This window comes from Poeciliopsis prolifica, unplaced genomic scaffold, assembly GCF_027474105.1.
Source record: "Poeciliopsis prolifica strain line A6 unplaced genomic scaffold, Auburn_PproV2 SCAFFOLD080, whole genome shotgun sequence".
In the NCBI taxonomy this organism is placed as follows: Eukaryota; Metazoa; Chordata; class Actinopteri; order Cyprinodontiformes; family Poeciliidae; genus Poeciliopsis; species Poeciliopsis prolifica.
The window spans coordinates 782,216-802,500 of record NW_026562455.1 but is presented as its reverse complement, the minus strand read 5'-3'; the positions used below and the strand labels follow the sequence as shown (position 1 = coordinate 802,500).

The window sequence follows — 20,285 nt, the reverse complement described above, 5'->3', positions numbered from 1 at the left end:
TTTGGAGGTTTCCCTGTGGCTCTGTCAAAGGCAGCCTTAACTTGAAGATATGCATTTAAAATGGATCTATAGAGCCTATAAAAAACTATTTTTACCCAGCCACTCCAAACACTAAGCGTGCACAGAGCAGCATATACTTTTGCTTGAAATGTACTGACACAAGTGGAAATGTTTGTTTTGGTTGTGTCAAAAGCAATCCTGGTTCTTGTTGTGATCTGATTTAAAAAATATACAAGATATCTCCCAATTGATTGATATACTTCAGCAACAAATGTGAAGGAGACATCAAAACCAACCTGGCAGCCTTGAACTATTGCCAGACTGAAGTCAGAACTTAGCTCAAGGACTCTGTCAATTAAACAAACTCGTTCATCTTGCAGCCTAAAGAACATCAATTCAGTTCCGTCTCTGACTGCTTGGAAAGTTTCCATGATGTTTGTTAGGGCAATGTTAGTAAAAGCTATGACAGTGTCAACGGCAGCATCTATTCTTTCTCTCACTCTGCTTAAGAACTGTACCACTCTGTTTTGAATGCTTGAATATCTTTCTTCAATGTCATTGAAAATGATCCTTAAATAAGAAGTGAATGATGTAGCGATCTCAGAACCAAGGTGACAGATTCTCTTACCTACTAAAGAATAATGTTCTTTTATTGCAGTAGAGACGTTCCAACATTCAAGCAACTCATTTCTGATTCTCATTTGAGCTGTGTTTAAACAACTTGCAAATCTGTTCCTTGATGTTTGAAATCTGGCCACAATAATGTTTCTTGCTCGGTTTACAAATTGTGACATGTCTTTGCAAGCCTTGCCAAAAATACCTTCAATGTATTTGAAAATCTTCCATGGCCATTTCAGGTTGTGAGCAGGAGGTTCTGGTTCAGTTCGATCCCTGGACATTTGCTGGTCGTCATCATCATATTGAGACTCATCCAGATAAACAGCAACACACATGAAGTTAGAAGAAAGCTTGGACACCAGATTCTCTTGTTTCACATTTTTCTTTTGTATAACTGTGAGTCTGTCAGTTTGCTCATCCCTGTGGTTTGTGGTCTTTGCTGTAGTTTGTTGGTCCTTCTGTTTTCCTGAATTTTTATTTACTTCACAAGAAGATGAATTAATCACCACATTATCTGTTGATGAACTGCTTCCATCTCTTGGTTTGACACTAGTACCCATTATTTTTTTTATCCCATTGTCTCTGTAAGTTTGAGAAGTGATGGGGCATCTAGCAGACTGGTTTGGACATGTCCTGGTTCCTTGTTGAGAAAAGAACTTTGCTGAGTTCACAAGTAATGACAGTGGACATACCTGCTTCTGTCTGAATCCAAACCGGTTCCAGTTTGGGCTCATGAAATCTGCCAAGGATACTGGAGGTAAATTGATCTCAAAAGGAGTAAGTTCAATTTGTGTTAAAGGTGATCTAGTTTCAGATCCTATATTTCCTCTTTTCTGATTCTCTTTGTCAGCCATTGGCCCCCTTGGGGCAAATCTTCTGGTTTCGTCCACTGACTCCATCCTGGTTGTTGTGAAGCAGTTATCCTGCTGTGTGTTAGGACAGAAAGAGGTCAATCTTCCAATTTTCTGCTGAACCCCATAATTCTTTAAGGCACTGAAGTCAGTGTTGAGTCTTAGATTGGACTCAGTGCTACTGTAAAATCCCAGTCCATCTCCACTGAGGTTTCGAGCTCCAGATAAGTAACTCATTTTGTCAGATTGTTGACTGAAATTCACCTCAGGAATCCTTTCTGGAGCAAAGAAAATTATCTTAAATATTCCAAAGTAAATGTACCTGAGTTGCTCACTTGGTGAAGAAGTTGATGCAAATGATGCCAATTGCAATAACAAATTAGACTTGACGTCACAATGTAAAGCCGCTCATGTATCTGGCCACGTCACAGCCTATTTTGAGTAGGTGTTAAATAGGCCAAAGGCAGCTGACGTCAGCAACGTCATCAATACCAAATCGAACAGGTGGTTAAACGGAGCTACGGAAGCTGAACGTGAACAAACCTGCAGCTTCCCGCGTGTGCGACAGACCTGTTCCCGCGTGTCGGGAGCGCGCACTGGAGCCAGAGACCTCGGTGAGGTTCCGGTTCCGGTTCCGGCCATTTTCTCTGCCCCTCTGATCGAGTTGTCGAACCACATAATCAAATCAAAATTGTAACTTTCAGTTTAATCGAAAGCAGTTGTTAAAAAACTAAAACATGTTCTGGTCTGTAGGTGGTTCTGACACTGTTTCGTGTTTTTTTATTTTTTTTATCACCGAGAGAATCAGTCTTTTAACAACTTGTCATGATGTTCACTTTAGTCTGTCAAATAAAAGTTAGTCACTAAACACCGTTTTCCAACACATCACTTGTATTTACATTTTTAAATTGCTGATATAAAGGATGGAAGGCAGCTGATGGCAGGACTCAAAATAGACTTTCTGAAAAGTGAGTGTAGACTTTCTGGAAAATCCCTTTGCAGCATGTCATTCTAAAGTATTGCAGATTACTGGATGAAAGATAGTTCTGTTTGCTGTTTGTCCCGTTAATGTTGTTTATTGGTCTAAAATAAGTTCTAGCATTTGCCTTAAAATATCTCTCTGATTCTGAGATGTATGAGAACATAACTCCTCTCTTCAAAGAAAATAGAAATGCCTTAAGAAACATCAAAGAGGAACACAATATTTCAGCTCATATCCTGTAATGTTTGTTATAAAACAGGGATTAACCAATCATCTTGAAACACATGTGGCTCAATCATAAGATCACACACAACTACCATTGATAATTTGTAAACATTTGCTCTACCTATTTCAGCTGTCTGAAATAATCTGTTCCCCCTCTTTTGAATGAAACAAATTTAATTTATTACAATAATGGATGATACATCTAACTTCCTATGTTCAATATCATTGAATTTTAAGAATTTATTTATATGCTTTAACATTTTGTTAATGAGTTTTAGCAATAGATTCTGTCAAGATGTTGATTTGGACCAAAACAAAATTGAGTTTGACACTCCTGCTCTGCATGTTGCTAAATAAGTTACCTTTAAGTTAGCTTGTCTCATTTCACATGTACGAAGGTATCCAGTAGAAAGTAGACCAAAAATGTTTGGTAAGATTTTGCAGTTTTGCAGTGTGGACAGATGTACTTTACAGTGAAATGCAAAGAAAATGCTTTGACGTTCTATCAGAGTAGCAGTCTTTGCTTTGAGGAGTCAAAATGATCATTTTTTCTGAATAATATGCTGTAGCCATTCCTTCAACATCTTAGATGATGCATCTAACTTCCTTATGGGAAGGAGAGAACTTTGGTTCTGTCCTTCCCATAGTCACTTCATCTGTTGGGCTTCCGACAAATGGCTGAGGAAGCCACCTCAGGCACACACAGAAATTAATAATTAATAATAAAGCTTGACACTCTTGAAAGCATTAAATTCAGTTTCTGTTAAAGGTAATCTAATTTTACATCCTATATTTCATCTAGTCTGATTGTCTATGCCATTCATCGGCCACCTGGGGCAGTATTATTTGTATTGACTGTAACCGTTATTTTTCTTTACACCAAAGCCGTTATTATTTGTAAGGCTAAGTCAAGTTATTATTTGTAAATGACAAAAGTTGGAAAAAGGCTGACACTCTTGGCAATTCAAAAAAACACAAAGCCCTGTAAGAAGAATCCCACACAAGATCAGATTTATTTATTTTAGAGGATTTTTATTTTTTTTTAACAACAGCTGTTGATATGATTATGTGAGTTGTTTTACTGAGAAATCAATCAGAAGCGCCTTGAAAATGATTGGATCCACCTCTCTGGCTGCGGTGTGTGCTCCCGGCACAAGGCGGACTGATTTGGCAATGACCACCAGCCAGTGGCTCTAACCTCCATCATCATGAAGTGTTTTGATAAACTGGGCCAGTCACATCACTTCTTGTTTGCTACCCAAACTCAACCCCTACCAGTTGCATACAGAACCAACTGATCTTTGGAGGATCCCACTACACTGGAAAAAGTGTGATCAGGGTTAAGTGATATTTACTAAATAAATTAGAGCAAACTATACATAATAAAAAAGACTTTGGGCAGTTTTGAATCTCACTGAGCTGAATTAACCAAATTTTAGGGTTAGGGAAAGTCAAATCACAAAATAGTCATGATTGTACTTCTCCCAGTAGTTCTTTGCAAGCTATATCATTGTCCTCTGTTAAGAGTGTTTAAATTTTTATTTTCCACTAAGGAATTTTTAAGTGCTAGTGCAGAATGCTATCTCAATTTCATTTCATCAACTGGCATAATTTAAAACTTGACAGTAATTTATGTAATTTTTTTTTCCTAAGAATGCTTGATTTTTTTTAAGTCTTTGCAATTTGTCCCTAAAAGCGAGCTAAGAAATTATGGCCAAGACGCTGCTTTGTGAATACAAAGACATTTTTACAGAAAGACTGAGGCAATGCAGAATAAGATATTAATCAAGACAGTGCCAGGAAGAAATAATAGTGTGATGGATTGATTTAATTTCAAAAACTTCATTCAGAAATATTTGTAACTGTTCAGCTCATCATTGTATAATTGATTATATTGTAATATAATATATTATTATGATTGATTTATATTTGTCTTTTTTCATTTTTTAATTCTGTGTGTTTTTTTTGTGTGTGTGTTATCTCATATTTGTCTAAAACACTGACATAAATAGAGTGCATTACAAGAAACGGCTGACAAACTCCAGATTTTCTTGTCCAAACAGTTGTAAGCAATTTGGGAAATGGAACCTTCTCCTTTGGCTGTACTGTCTAATATGCACAATGTTCTTGCTATTACAGGATGCTGATAAAGACAGTGTGTCACAGGACCTTGCTGTTCAAAGCCTGAAGATCTACAACATCAAAGCTAACACGTCAGAGGATCCAGACATCGGTATCGTGGTGGACGGCGTGAAAATTCTAACTGCTCTGGGTAACTTTCCAAGGGCTTGCTCCCTGCTCGTTGGGTTGGTGTATGCTATGAGTCTTGCCTATCCAAAGGAGCTCAGATACACGTTTGAAGTGTTTCAGAAACTTCTCCTCGGCCTGGATAGTTCAAAGCTCTCCACAAAAGTGAACAGCCTCAGGAATAAACTACTGGCTTAAGAAAACGGACCCTTGCTAAACAAAAGGGAATAGACAAGTCACTGTCAAAACCAACACGCAAAACTTTGTGAAATGCTCTGTGAAGTTAGTTAAAATTTGGGTAATTTTCAGTTCAGTGGATTTCTGCATGTGTTTTTTTTCTTGCAGTACATTACAGTTAACTACCCTTTCTGACCCCTTGTTCTCATATGTGCGGCCTGTTATATGGCTTTGGATCTGTTCAGGTCTGTCACATGTAGGCCTGTCGCGATAAACGATAAGTCAATTAATCGCACAATAAATTAAAACTATCGACCTCATTTCAATTATCGTTTATATCGTTTCTTCCTGCCTTTTTCTCTTACTGTTGATGACACTGAATGAAAAAAGGCTCAACTCCAGTGCTCTCCACTGACCCTCCCTTCCTTATTTCCTTAGTGTAATGCCCAGCGCACGCTGCACCATCTGATGTCGCAGATTGTCGGCCCATTATCAAAACCTGAGAGACACATTAGCCGACAGAAATCCTGGGTATAACGGTTCGATCGAACCGTGTTGTGTCCAACAATGGACACAAAATAATAAGTCCAGTTCACTAATTTTGAAACCAGGCATCAATCAATTCCTTTTTTGATGCCACTCAAGTTTGGTCAGGATATTGTGTAAATTAGACACAAAAAATTATGGCAACAAAGTGACGCTCAATATTATTGAATAGATTTAAAGTCCTATGACACAAATAACAACTTAGAATTTATCAATTATTTTAGCTACAGATGACTAAGAACAACAGTGTTAATGTGTTGAATTAAGCAATAATGTGCTAAAATATGAGTTGATATCATTTATATTATTTACTTAATCCAAATAATTTTTATGCTGATCTTTTAGTAAATCTAAATCAATTTCAGCCACTTAATTAATAAATATAAATTAATTTCACCTAGATTATCAGTAAATATGAATCAATTTCTCACAGATATTTCGTAAATCTAAATAATTTTTTCTCAGAAACTTCGTAAATAGAAATAATTTTTCCTTGTAAAATTGAGTTGGATTTACTGAATATTTTTTGTCAATATAACTTATCATTTGGCTTGATATTACTAAATCCAACACATTTCAGCTGTTGCTTTTATTAAGATGTACTTGATTTTTTTAAGTTAAGTTAAAATATTCAATACTTTTTACTCATTATTGTAGAACATAAAATCTACTCAATTATATTACGTGTCACTTTGTTGCCTCAATTTTTTTGAGTAACCATTGGTCAAATTTTTCTGAGTGTTGACACATGTGGAACAGCAAAGGAACCAGGTGAGGCTGCTCTGCCTGGACTTCAGCTTAACTTTTAACATCATCATTCAGAGGAGACTGGTGAGGAAACTGGGGGACCTGGATCTCCCCTGCAACACCTGCTGCTGGATCACAGACTTTCTGGCAGACCGCTCCCAGAAGGTGAGAGTAGGATCCTAGCTGTCCTCAGCATTGAGCACCAGCACCGACTTTCCACAAGGCTGCGTGCTAAGCCCCCTACTCTACACCCTGTACACCCATGGCTGTAGCACCACCCACCCGAACAACACCATCACACAGTTTGCTGCAGTTTGCTGAGTGGTGGGGCTCATCTCTGGAGGGAGATGAGACCACATACAGAGGGGAGGTGGAACTACTGTTCACCTTCAACCTCCGTTTGAACACCTCCAAATTGAAAGAACTGACTGTCGACTTTAAGAGTGTAAACCAGAAATTCGGCCCATCACTCTAAATAAGGACAGGGTGGAGATGGTGCCAAATTTCAGGTTCCCGGGTACCTACATCAGTGAAGACCTGAAATGATAACTCCACTTCAGTCCTGAAGAAGGCACAGCAGAGACCGAACTTCCTGAGGATTCTCAGGGAGAACAACCTGGCAACTGAGCTCTTGGTGTCTTTCTATTGATGCTCTGTGGAGTCTGTGTCGAACCATGGCGTCTCACTGTGGTTCTCCAGCTGTACCGCAGCAGAGAAGAAGCAGCTGCCCTCTTCCATCCCAAGTGGAGATCCAGGAGATCTAGAGGACTCACTGCCTACAGAAACCCCGCAGCATCGTCAAGGACCCCTCACACCCTGGCCACCACCTCTTCAGATTCTTTCCCTCATGGAGGCATTTTCAGAGCAATAAAGTCAAGGGCAAAAAGACTAGAAAACAGTTTCCACACAAAGGCTGTTGTTGCTCTACACACAGCTAATCTGTCTAAAACCTGATTTTTATTTTATTTTATTTATTTATTCTAGTACAGTATTAAGCTATTCAAGTATAGCTTAATACTGTTTTAAACAAATTCTTCACGGTCAGTTTTCATTCCACTTAAAAAGACTAGTAACATCAGTTCAGGGCCAGCTCAGGCCTCCATGGCTCCTAAGCAAAATTTGGTTTTGGGGCCCTCTAGTTCTGTTAATGATGTGGATTGCTGCTGTCAACAGTCAGTCATTATTAGATCATTCACACACCTACTATAAACTTGCTGCATCTCTAAAAGTGATAGTTACATATATATATATGGGGGATTGTGATCGACTGATACATGTGAAGCCCATCTTATCCACGAATCTTATCTTCATCAGCAAAGGTTTAAAAATCAGCCTCTGTCCTCTTCTGCTCTGCAGTGAGAGGTTTGACTGACAGACCGGCCCACCAGGTCATGTCTGAACCTTTACAGTTAACGATATTCACCCCACTCTTGCAATCTCAGCCACTTTACATTTACATTTAGCGACATTTCAGTAAAAAAAAAAATTATCGGCCAAAATCAAAATTGGCAGGTTAGGCCTTTTAAAGATCGGTAACTGGGTTTAGCAAGAAAACTGCAATTGGTGTAGCCCTACACACAATTAATGTAATTGATTAAATTAATCTCTCTTGGGTGTAATTACAATGGATACAAATTTAATTTATACCAAGTGTCTTTGTCTGTGTCTTCAAACAATTTTAATTAGAAAATTTTTATACAACTTATAAGTTGATGTCAAAATATTGTTTGTTTTATTTTCATAAATTATCAGCGGCAAACAAAATATTGTCAACTACAGCTTAGAGTAGCTCATTGATATATTAATGAGCTAGCATTAATATGGCTACTGCATATCAATGCAGTAGCCATGTAGCCTAATTTAAAAATATTTTTGCTGAACACTATCAAACATTGAGAAGTTTTAATTGTTGTTGTCAAACGCTATCAAACACATTTTGAAGGCAAAAGAACAGAAATATACAGAACCAAGCATGAGAATCATGACATTGTTTGTTTGTTGAATAACATGTTTTGACCATTTTCAGTTTGATATTGTCTGCATAAGACGACTGATCACACAGCTTTTAAAGTTAGATGTGTATTGTTATATGTCTATTTTAGTTATATATATTTGTTAACTGCATTTTCTTCTGGCAGCTCAGTGGTTACATTGGGAATAGAGCAGCCTCTGCAGAAATCATTCTGTATTAAAAAGTATAAAACCCTCATCCTGACTGGTTGATCAACCGATGAACAGGTGAGAACAAGAACAAGACTACTACTCTGAAGTCTAATCATCCATTTGTAATCTCTGCAAAAACTGGATTCAAGTGTTTTGCACCACAAACACCACACTATATAACAGGACTTAGTCAATAGAAATATACACCAACTTACAAAAATAAGAGAAAACAGAATAAATATTTAAATAAATAAAATAATTAGAATAATAAATACATATGTTTACACATCTTTGCCAGGCTGTAGTGAAACAATTAGTTAGCAGCAAAAACACACAAGTGATACATAATGACATATCTTAGTAAATAGTTATGTATCCTGGATTACAGATCAAAATGGATATTAGTTCTCTAATAGGCCTTTTTGTCACTCACTAGTTGACTGTAAATAGTTTCTTTTGGTTCTATGCAACAGAATCAGTTCTACTCTGCCACTACATGTATGTTCCTGTCATAATTTCAAGCTCTCTTTACAAAGCAAAGACACCAAAATAAGTCTTCCCTTCCTCTTCCTCAAGTTTCTCAAGCATCTTTTCTTCCATAACCGTCTTTAGTCTGTCTCCACTCTTTAAATCGAATACTGCTCCCATATATACTGCAGAGAAGGAGCTTTCAGCCGAGTCTGGATCCTTGCTGGCTGTACCCTGGCACACAGTACGAACTGAATGCAAGAGGGTCCGATAGGACCTCTCATCATTCGGGCCAAAGGATCTGGACCAGCGTTTCACTGTGTGACTCAGGTGGATCATGTGATTGGAAGTAAGGTCATCAGCATTGCTACTGCAGCTTACTCTGAACGACGCCTGGCTGTAAACAAAGTAGAGGCCATTCCGAGGAATCAAAATCTCATTGTCTTTTAGTTCTAGACCTCCTTGAGAGTGTGCCTGGTTCACTTTGCTCATCCACTTCACTGATGTCTTTATGGTGGGGTCGTGTTCTCCTGTTTAAAACACAGGCATGAAAATGAATATGAATATCAGATAATTAAAACCCTCCTGTAACACAGTGAAAAATTACCAAAGGTAAATCTAATCATGGAAATATCTTTTATCTGAATAAACAAACAGAATTGTCGGTATTGTTCGCCTCTGGTTTTAATGTAGTTTGCAGTTTGTTTTTATCAGGGCTGTGTCCCTGAACTTGACCTGGAGGGGTGGGGGCATGCTGAGCAAAATCTTAAAACACCGTATAACAAAATAACAACAACTAATATTAATCAAGAGTGCAATATTTATTTGGATCATATTATTTCACTGTCATGTGAGACAATCAAAGCAAATTTAGTCTGTTTTCCCTGACTGGCACAATGCTGCTGACTGTGCTGGAGGTTTGTGTTGATCTGAGACAGACCACAGGAGAGAAGGTCACTGGTTATGAAGCATGTTATAAAACCAGCAAATTTGGAGCTATTTTTGTTTAATAATCCCTAATAATGTCTGACTGTTTAATCTTTATTGCAACTTTGCTGCAGGCTGCTTTAAAGAACAGAAAAGCTCAGAGGGGTCAACTCTACATAATTTTCTATATAAGCATCTCTGAGATCTAGAATTGTAAGGTTGAGAGAAATTATTGTCATTAGATTTTGTCTTTCAACAAGATCTGGAGAAACATCCATGCATTTAAGTTTAGCTGATTACTGTAACAGTGTCTTCATAGTTCTACCTAAAAAATCTATCAAAGGTCTACTTACAGTCTAGAGATCCTATAAATGCTTGAATTGTAACACAGACCATAGATCTAAAACTTTAGCATGTTTGTTGAGATTGACAATGCTATTCATTTTTATTTAATGATTTTGGCAGAGAAAAAAAAGAACATTTAGGAATTAATTAGGAAGTTTACTTTGTCTAACCCTAAGTACAAAAAAATCATATTGATAGATTGATTGATGTGTTAGCATAGCTACAATCTGATGCTATCTTTAATCTTTCTATTTGAGCTCAATTTGTTCACAAATACATCACAGTAAATCAGCAGCTCTCGCTCCTCCACTGCGCTGCACATCTCTCTGCTGGATGAGTTATAGATGAACTCAATGGAGAGTTCATCGATAAGGCAGGAGCTGGGACAGACCGTCAGACGAGACTTTTCTGTTTACTGACTGTTCAGTTCATAATAAGCGCCATAGAGACTGTTTAGGTTGCCTGGGCTTCATGGGTATATTTTTTCTGAATTCTCAACAGCAGTGCAAACTGCAAACCCGCCTTGTAGTAATGTTAGATTGAAGTGAAGCAGAGAACTAAAAGGTGCGTCGGATTCGTGGTGACAGCCATGTTACTGTTTCTTTATATCAGAATATCTGATTCTGACGCACAACAGTGAGACTGACTCAGGCTGCCTGGAGCGAAACGGGCATTTGGTCCAGCAGAGGATCAGAATGATAAATTAAATCAGAAGTTTTCGCTGAAGCTGAACCATCTCTGTGTTTAAGGTGAGGATGATTTTATCCCGCTACTGTGAGAATAATTGTGAAAATAAATAAAAACTTCAACATCAGTTTGTTTTTATTTACAAACAAGTGTATGTTGAAAAAAAATATTCTTGCCCATAATCTGAGAGAGGGCACAGCTCCCCTCACTCATCCTGGCCTGGTGTCATAACGACATGGAGGCAGAGGAGCTGAGAATCCATTCAGAGTCATTATTAGACAAAGGGCAGCCAGAGTAATTTATTATTGCTAAATTGCTATGTTTAACTAAATACTATTGTCCCAATAAAAAATGCAATAAAACATAAATACATTATTGAAAAGAAAACAAAAATAAAGCAATAAAACTGAAGAAGGGCACTTAGGGCATCAAGAGTAAAAGTGGCAGGGGATCAAGCCCTCTCCAGCCCCAAGACCACCTGCAGGTGGCTGGTTCTTACCTTCTAGATGAATGGCTGCTCTCACATTTGAAATTTGCCTTAAGGTGTGATGAAAAGCTGTCAAATCAGAGGAAAAAATGTCAACCCTCTTCTGGATGCAAAATAGCATTTTTCTGGGACATTATCTCTTTAAGGAACAAATCTCTACGTAACAAAATAATGCATAGAAGTAAAGGTATATAATATTTACTTGTAAAACATAGATTAGACAATAGATGCTGCTATTAAGTACAACTTTATAATTGTTCAATGTGTCAAAGAATTAAGGAGAACTACTCACCAGAGCTTCCCTCGTCTGATCCTGCACTCTATGTCAGAGGACAGAGAAAGAGACACTGTTAGTGTTGGTGGGATCAGATGATGTAACTATTAGTTGCAGGCCTCTGTCCCTTTTTGAAGACAACACTCACCTTGACACGAGCATTAGAGAAGAGCAAAACAGCACCAGCAGCAGCAAGGCAGAGAGTGAAAGCCATCAGGGCCAAGGTCAGTCTGGACACTGGAAATGTTTTGACTCTCGTGGATGTCTGATCACTTGTCCCTGTGCTGGCATCTGCATCCAGTGATACCTTGCATTCAGTCTCCATTGTTCTGAGTAAGTTCTTGCTTTCAATCCAAGTCAAACAGTCAATGTATAGTAAGAGGACTCCTCTTTTTCTTCTCAACTGACATTGTGAGACTGTCTTTTAAAAGCTTTTTTTGGTGGAAACTCCAGTGATGTCACTCATTGTGAATAAGTGGAGAGCTGATAAGGAAGAGACACAGAACCTGGGAGGCTCATGTGGACCAGAACACGCCTACACAAACCTCTGACTGAGTTATACCTAAACCACACACACAGACCTGTGTTGTAACCATTTTACACCACAAAACAGACACACAATTAGCAGAATCTAACACTTACTCTTTTTCTTACGCACACACACACACACACACACACACACACACACACACACACACACACACACACACACACACACAGGCACACACACACACACACACTCACATTGTCATCAACAGGTGTTGATCACAAAAACTTTGTGTCTGCATAAATTCTGTTACAGTGGTAAAAATGAAATCTTTCTGATGTTCTACTCAGAGAGAAATATGTCACTTCCCCAAAGTTTGAAATAGACAGACCTTAATGTAAGGCTGTGACACATCTAGTATAGAGCCTTCCTTTAATTCAGAGATCCAAAAAGTTCCTCCAAATGATGCAATAACAGTTTAATTACCACTGTTTATCATACGGATATTGAAAAAAAAATACCTTTCAACTTGTATGTTATGTGTACAGTATACAAGTTGTGTGTGTGTGTGTGTGGGCATATGTGTGTGTGTGTGTGAGTGTGTGTGTATGTGTGTGTGAAGGGTGTTTCCCCCTTCACACACACAGTCAACGAGTACGTTCTATATTTGGAAATACTTTGGTGTATTGTAGGAAGCCCTTGCTCCCCGCATGTGAAGGGGGAAACACCCTGAGAACGGTTGTAGAGAAACTCAGTGAAGTCAGTGTTACGTGAAGATGTGTAGATAGTCTCAGATACTTGTGATCACAGAACAATGTAAATTTAATTTGTGCTTCATGTTGTCTTTTGTATTCCATCTGCATCAAATTGAAATGGCACAAAATAACTATGATATATCAATAAAAATTATTTTGATAATTGACCGAAAATGTTTTCAAATGTATCATAATTCTTCACAGCATGTTGATGGATCAGAACAGCTTTAAGAAAAGGGATATTAAATTCAGTCCATCTGTAAATTTGTGCTTCATTTTATGGTGATTGTTTTTTTTTTAATTTGCCATAAAGTACAAATATTTTGTGAGGTGAGCAATTTGATTTTGATGTGGAACAGGCAAACATTGAATTAAATCACTACATTGTGAAAGGTTAACTTAAGGTACAGGCTAAAGTATTTCAATTATGAGCAAAACTTAGTTCTTATCATTTGTCTAGTTGTGTTTAAATGTTGTGTTTAAATATTTGACAGGAAACATCAGGTCAGTATGAATCTTTCTCATTCACAGGAGTGAGTATTTTGGAAGGAAGGACCAATCATGTTTTGCATTTATGGTCCCACATCTGTGCATTTTTAAATGTATAAATCCACCTATGGAGACATTATCAGATAAAATGTGTAAATGAAGAATAAGAATTTGTATTTTGCTGATCTTTTCATTATCACTGGCAATTGTCAAGACTTTGTTCAATTTGATAATTGATCACTTTGATCTGTCATGAGGCCTGCCTCTGTCCTGACATATTTAACTTAATATAGATAATATGTCAAGATCTAAAGAAGAGACAGTTGTCACTCACAGGTTCTCTGGTCAGCTCCATGTCTACATGTCAAAGTCATCTTCAGTAAAACATGGAATACCAAACTGTTAACTGACATGGCTCTCAAAACAGAGTTAGAATAAAATAAATAAATATAATAAATAATAGTAACAGACATTGGAAATAGTTCTAGTGAAACACATTGCATCCATGACAACTGTCTGCAGAATGATTGCAAATCTTACTGACTAAATGTTGAACTGTTATCCTACCGCCACACTTCAGTCAGTATTTTAGACAATGTACCTCTAATGGATATGATAATAAAGTAATGATTGTTAAATGAAAAACTACAAAAGCTTTGCTGTTAAAGGAAGAATAACATTTTACATGCAACAAAGATTCAGGTGACCATGTTCTTAAGCTTTCTACAAGTTAATGGGAAAAAGAAACAAAGAATCAAATGACCTTGCAAAACTCCCCATCAGAGGACAGAAATTTGACCAAATAACTCAGAACCGCAAAAAAACAGCTGATGACTGCTTGCACAACTTTAAAAGTTTAGGCACAATGAGCTGTGCAAATACGATTGCACAATCCAGAGATTTACATCTGTCATTTTATAATGCAGGGCTTATAGCAGGAACAGTGATACACAGAAGGGTTAATAAAAAAATAACCTATCAGGAAGAAATTGGTCAGAATGGAAAGATTTCTGATATACACCAGTAGCAGTAACACTAAAAAGTCAAAAGAAAGAGAAACCAATGAAGAAGTTGTGCTTAATTAAACTTATTGGACTTGATTAGAAAAGGCACACACCTGTCTATTTAAGACCTCACAGCTCACAGTTTATGTCAGAGCAAATAAGAATCACGAGGTGGAAGCCCAAGGAACGCAGAGACAGAATTGTGGCAAGGCACAGATCAGGCCAAGGTTACAAAATTATTTCTGCAGCAGTCAAGGTTCATAAGAGCACAGTGGCTTCCATAGTTCTTAAATGAAAGGAAGTTTGAGGAATCCTGAACTCTTCCTAGTCTTAGCTGCCCAGTTAACTGAGCAACCATGGGATGAAAGCCCAAAGGTCATTGCAGCTGAGCTCCAGAGATGGAGATGGGATAAAAGGTCCACAAAGTCATCCATCACTGCAGTCCTCCACCAGTCGGGGCTTTATAGCAGAGTGGCCCGACAGAAGCTTCTCCTCAATGCAAGACATATAAAATCCTGCATAATTTTCCAAAAAATACATAAAAGTTTCCCAGACTATGAGAAGTAAAATTCTCTGGCCTGACAAGACGAAGATTGGATTTTTCTTTGGTACTAACTTTAAGTGGTATGTGTGGTTTTCTCCATGCATGCGGTTTTTATGTGTGGACAAAACCACACATACCAGGGTCAGCACCTGTCCAATACAAACCCAACAGTGAAACATGGTGGTGGCAGCATAATGCTTTCTGGATGTTTCTCACCTGCAGGGAGAGGACGATTGGTTTCACTTGAAGGAAAGATGAATGCGGCAAAGTACAGAGAGATCCTGGAAGAAAACCTCTTCCAAAGTGCTCAGGACCTCAGACTGGGCCGAAGGTTCACCTTCCAACAAGATAATGACCTGACGCACACAGCTAAAATAGCAAAGGAGTGGCTTTGGAACAACTCTGTGACCATTCTTGACTGGCCCAGCCAGATCCCTGATCTAAATCCAATTAAGCATCTCTGGAGAGACCTGAAAATGGCTCCACCAACGTTCACCATCCAACCTGACAGAACTGGAGAGGATCTCCAAATCCAGGTGTGAAAAACTTGTTACATCATTCCCAAGAAAACTCATGGCTGTACCAGCTCTAAAGGTACAGCTCTAAAGGGGGCTTCTATTCAATACTGACCCTCAATACTCAGGGTCAGTATTGACTGAAGGTCAGTAGACTTAGAGACTTAGACTTGACTTTACTGATCCCTTGGGAAGACTCCCTCAGGAAATTATAGTTACCAGCAGCTCACAGGCAAAAATGTGGCACACAGTAAGCATACACAAAAGAATACAAAAAAATACAAATTAAATACAAAACAAAGAATAAATACAACACAAAAGGAAATTATAGCAATTTGGTGGATAGATTGACCAGTGATATGGTATTGCACTGTATGGTTTGGCCTGATAAATATGGAGTTCACATTTGTAGAAAAACTACTCCTTCTTCCCTCTGTCCTGTGTCACCTCCAACCCCCCAGTGAGGAGTTGTACAGTCTGAAGGCGTGGGGGGCAAAGGAGTTCTTGAATCTATTGGTCCGGCACTTGGGAAGCAGCAGTCTGTCACTGAACAGGCTCCTCTGGCTGCTGATGACGGCGTGTAGAGGGTGGCTGCTATCGTCCATGATGTCCAGCAGTTTGTTCAGTGTCCTCGCCTCTGCCACCGTCACCAGAGAGTCCAGCTTCATGCCGACCACAGAGCCGATCAGTTTGTCCAGTCTGGACGTGTCCTTCTTGGATGTGCTGCCTCCCCAGCACACCACAGTGTAGAAGAGGACACTGGCGATCACTGACTGGTAGAACATCCACAGCAGTTTGCTGCAGATGTTAAAGGACCGCAGTCTCCTCAGGAAGTACATCCTGCTCTGCACCTTCCCATACAGGTGGCTGGTGTGTTTTGACCAATCCAGTTTACTGTCCAGCCACAGCCCGAGGTACTTGTAGGAGCCCACGACCTCAACCTCAGTTCCCTCTAGTACGACTGGTCTCGGCTTTGGTCTGGACCTCCCAAAGTCTATAACCAGCTCCTTCGTCCTAGAGGTGTTGAGTTCCAGGTGGTTTGTGTGGCACCAGAGAGCAAAGTCCCTCACCAGACAGCGATATTCCTCCTCTCCGTCGTCCCTGATACATCCGACTATGGCTGTGTCATCGGCATACTTCTGTATGTGACACAGCTCCGAGTTGTAGTGGAAGTCAGAGGAGTACAGGGTGAAGAGAAGAGGGGCCAGCACTGTGCCCTGAGGGGCTCCTGTGCTGCTGACCACAGTGTCAGACACGGTGTCCTTCAGCCTGACATACTGCGGCCTGTTAAATCTGATCCTTTGCTCAAATTTGCAAAGAATTGATCCTGCAAATTTCTACATTTCTTGTTTTTTCCTGTCAAGATGGGATGCTGAGTCTATATTCATGAAAAATAATATGAACATTTTTGATTTTAATAAATATCTGCAATAAAAAAAAGAGTGAAAGAGTGAAAACTTTAAAGGGATCCGAATACTTTCCATATATACTGAACCTCATTGTCATGAACGATAACTCATTTTAGTTTGTTAATTTCAGTCATAAATGTCCCACTGTTAAATCTTATAATGCACCATCAACATTATGTCAAAAATGTCAAGATAATGCAGTAATTCCTTCCTATTGATTAAAAAGAAAATCATTTTCTTTGAAGAACATCAATGGCTTTATTAAAATCCTGTAAACTGGAACCATACACACTGTCCATATAATCCTAACTGATTTTAAGCTTTAAAATATGTATATTGCAGTAATCCATGCATGAAAGTTAGACTAAGATGGAGCATTTTGAGAAGATGTGCAGGAAGTCCATCAAAATGAACCATAAAACACTGGTATTCCATTATTGTATGAATTCAAATGTCACTGTAAGAATGAGTGAACATACTTTTCCAGTGATGGGTCCCCTCCTACTGATGGGTCCCCTCCTACTGATGTAAGTAGGAGGGGGGATACCTGAGAGCAACACAGGAAGGATGTGAAAGAGATGTGTTCTTTCCAGAATCTGCCCATCTTGTGGTCTCAGTTCACTTTCAAACATCGCTTCTTCCTTATTTTAAATTAGAATTTAAGTTGCTTTGATAAAAAAATCCCTTTCTGTTGTGTCACATCATAGTGCTTATTCCTGTTTCTAAGATGGTACAAGTAAAGTCCCGCCAGCTTAAAAAAAGACCCGATTCTCTCCCCAGAGTCACACAGGAAATTACAGCAGATTTTCTTTTTCTCATCTTCCTCTTCACAAAGAAATTTCACAACTTATCTGCAAATCATCTCAGGACACCTTACATTGATCAAAAAGGAAATCTTTTTGTGGAGAAGAAGATAAAAAGAAGAGAAAATGTGCTTTTACCTCTTGTGACTCTGAGGAGAAGATCAAAATCTAAATTGACACAAACTTCCATTGAGCCATTGTCCATCCCCACTTATTCTTGGAACTAACAATGATTAAGACAGTCCATTTTAAAAGTTATGTTGTTGAGCACACATGCACATGCAAACTATCCAGAAAGAGCACAAGCCAGATTCCAACTGAGGACTTCCTTGCTGCAAGGCAACAGTCTGTCAAATGGAAAATCATACAGCGCATTAGGAAATCTTGTCTTATAGTATTTGTTATATACTCCACCTCCACAGTGGGGCTTTTGTTACCCTTGTTGCCTTGCAGTAAGAGGGTCCTGGATTATAATATTCGTGCGCATTTCTATTTAGAGTTTGTCTGTTGAAACATGCTGCTGTTTAGTATCCTAACCCGTTAGAGTCCTAACTGATCCTGAAGTCGCTGGTGGCATTTTTGGTAATAAACAAAAACTAGTTGTTGTGAATTTTTAACCACAGATTCCCACAATGCTTTTCATTTTGTTTGTGAAAAACATAAAACAATCCTTGTGTACATTATCATCTCCAGAGGATAAAAAAGTCCCCAGAACAAAACTTACCTTCTTTTTCAGTTTGTTGATATTTTTAATGTTACTGGCTCTAATGACCCAATAGGTAATGGCATAAGATATTCCTCTTTCCACCTCATTGGTCAGAGTGATGTTGCCCTTTTTAATTCAGGTTAAGGGATTTTACATTTTATCCATTGTACACATTGCCAATGAAAATTCGGGGGAATCAGTCATGAATCATTTACCATGAAACTATGCCAACCACATAAAAGGAGACAAAGAAAGGTTTCAGGTCAGTGTAGATCTCTGTTCAGATAAGGAAAACCCCATGTGTTTCCTGCAAGATTTCATTCTCTTTGAAATGATAGCAAGAAAATATGACTCTGATCATAACCATAAGGAGACAGCAACTTTATAAGGCAGATAATTATTAGTTTGATGAAACAATAATTATACCTCTGACCTCAGCTTTCCCACAGAATTATAAATTTGGCAGTCAAGCTTTTGTCCATAGTATCAACTTTTTTCACCCACAAGATATCATTATCATCAGGGTTAATAATGGCCTAGATGACAGTGAATCCTTTGTTGACTTTCTTACATAGGATGTAAACTGGGTTCAATGAATTCAAATGACATAGAACTCAGTTATGTCCAACGACATCCAGTCCAATATACTCAAATCTTAATATGATCACTAATGAAACAGAAGTCAGTTTGATCTAACATATATTTCATAGATAAGAAAAAGACAAAATTGACAATTGGTATAATTATTTCCACAAATTCTTTTCATAGTAGGACTTGATAAGAGAATCCTTGAGAAACCATCAGGGTTTTGTTCAAACTATTCATGAATGTTTGCGTAAATTAGCACAAACGGTTAGGGGAAACTTTTTAAAGATTTCTCTTTAAAAGTCAAGACTTCTTCAGTCTTTGCATACCAGAAGCTGTCAAGAAATGCGTTATATTTTCCAATATATAACAAAAGATGAAAAATAATAAAATAATGATTCACTGAGGTCCTAGTCAAGGATGTCTGACTAGGATGGAGCCCTCTGCATATCATATGCTGTCTGGAGCACGATATTCCAAAACAAGCCTATAAATCGACTGAAGACGGAGCGACTGCTTCCCTTCCTCCTTCCCCCCTCCTTCTCTGCTCCTCCACTCATTCACAGGATTCAATAGATACCGATGAAAAAACGTCTTCCGGAACAGACGTTCTTAAATTTACAGATGGACTGAATCAACAGGTTCGCCTCGGCACGTCCCTCCTTAGCACTCATGTAGCAGACCTCACTACATTTAAGCCACCTGCCCCTGACTTATTCAATGATGTCCATATAAATACGGACAGTGCTGAACCACAGTGCTGGTTCTGTTGGACCTCAGTGCAGCTTTTGACATATTACTGAATCGACTGGAGAGTTGGGTTGGACTATCCGGTTCGGTGCTCGACTGGTTTAAATCTTACATAAAGAACAGGGATTTCTTTGTTTCAATGGGAAACTTCTTATCAAAAAGGTCAAAGGTCACATGTGGGGTACCCCAAGGTTCAATCCTAGGACCCCGCTTATTCAATATTTATATTCTCCCACTAGCTCAGGTTATAACAGGAAATAATATTAGCTACCATAACTATGCAGACGATACTCAGCTCTACATTAAGATGTCACCAGATGACCTTTGACCCCATCCAATCACTGAATAAATGCTTAGAGCAGATAAATGTGTGGATGTGCCAAAACTTTCTCCAGCTGAACAGAAACAAAACTGAAGTCATTATTTTTGGACCTAAAGAGGAATGATCTAGAGCTATAGATCTAGAGCTATAGATCTAGAGCTATAGATCTAGA

General features: G+C 38.5%; 3 protein-coding genes across 3 annotated transcripts in view; 1 reads left to right on the top strand and 2 right to left on the bottom strand.

Moving 5' to 3' along the window:
- Positions 1-1,994, bottom strand: part of LOC129352772 (uncharacterized) — a 6,604-nt gene extending 4,610 nt beyond the window's left edge. The window contains exon 1 of the mRNA XM_055021888.1: positions 821-1,994. Within this exon, the coding sequence (XP_054877863.1) occupies positions 821-1,706 (886 nt within the window). The 5' untranslated portion in view covers positions 1,707-1,994. The remainder of the gene's footprint in view (positions 1-820) is intronic.
- Positions 1-5,420, top strand: part of gtf2h4 (general transcription factor IIH, polypeptide 4) — a 16,682-nt gene extending 11,262 nt beyond the window's left edge. The window contains exon 15 of the mRNA XM_055021880.1: positions 4,816-5,420. The gene's annotated coding sequence lies outside the window, so the exon portion shown is untranslated. The remainder of the gene's footprint in view (positions 1-4,815) is intronic.
- A 3,560-nt stretch (positions 5,421-8,980) lies between these two features.
- On the bottom strand, positions 8,981-12,118 carry tnfa (tumor necrosis factor a (TNF superfamily, member 2)). The gene is made up of 4 exons (XM_055021952.1): positions 11,893-12,118; positions 11,763-11,790; positions 11,483-11,539; positions 8,981-9,554 (listed from the first exon to the last, which is right to left on the bottom strand). The coding sequence occupies exons 1-4, from the start codon at positions 12,067-12,069 to the stop codon at positions 9,085-9,087; spliced, it is 732 nt and encodes a 243-aa protein (XP_054877927.1). The 5' UTR covers positions 12,070-12,118; the 3' UTR covers positions 8,981-9,084.
- Between the last annotated feature and the right edge of the window lie 8,167 nt (positions 12,119-20,285).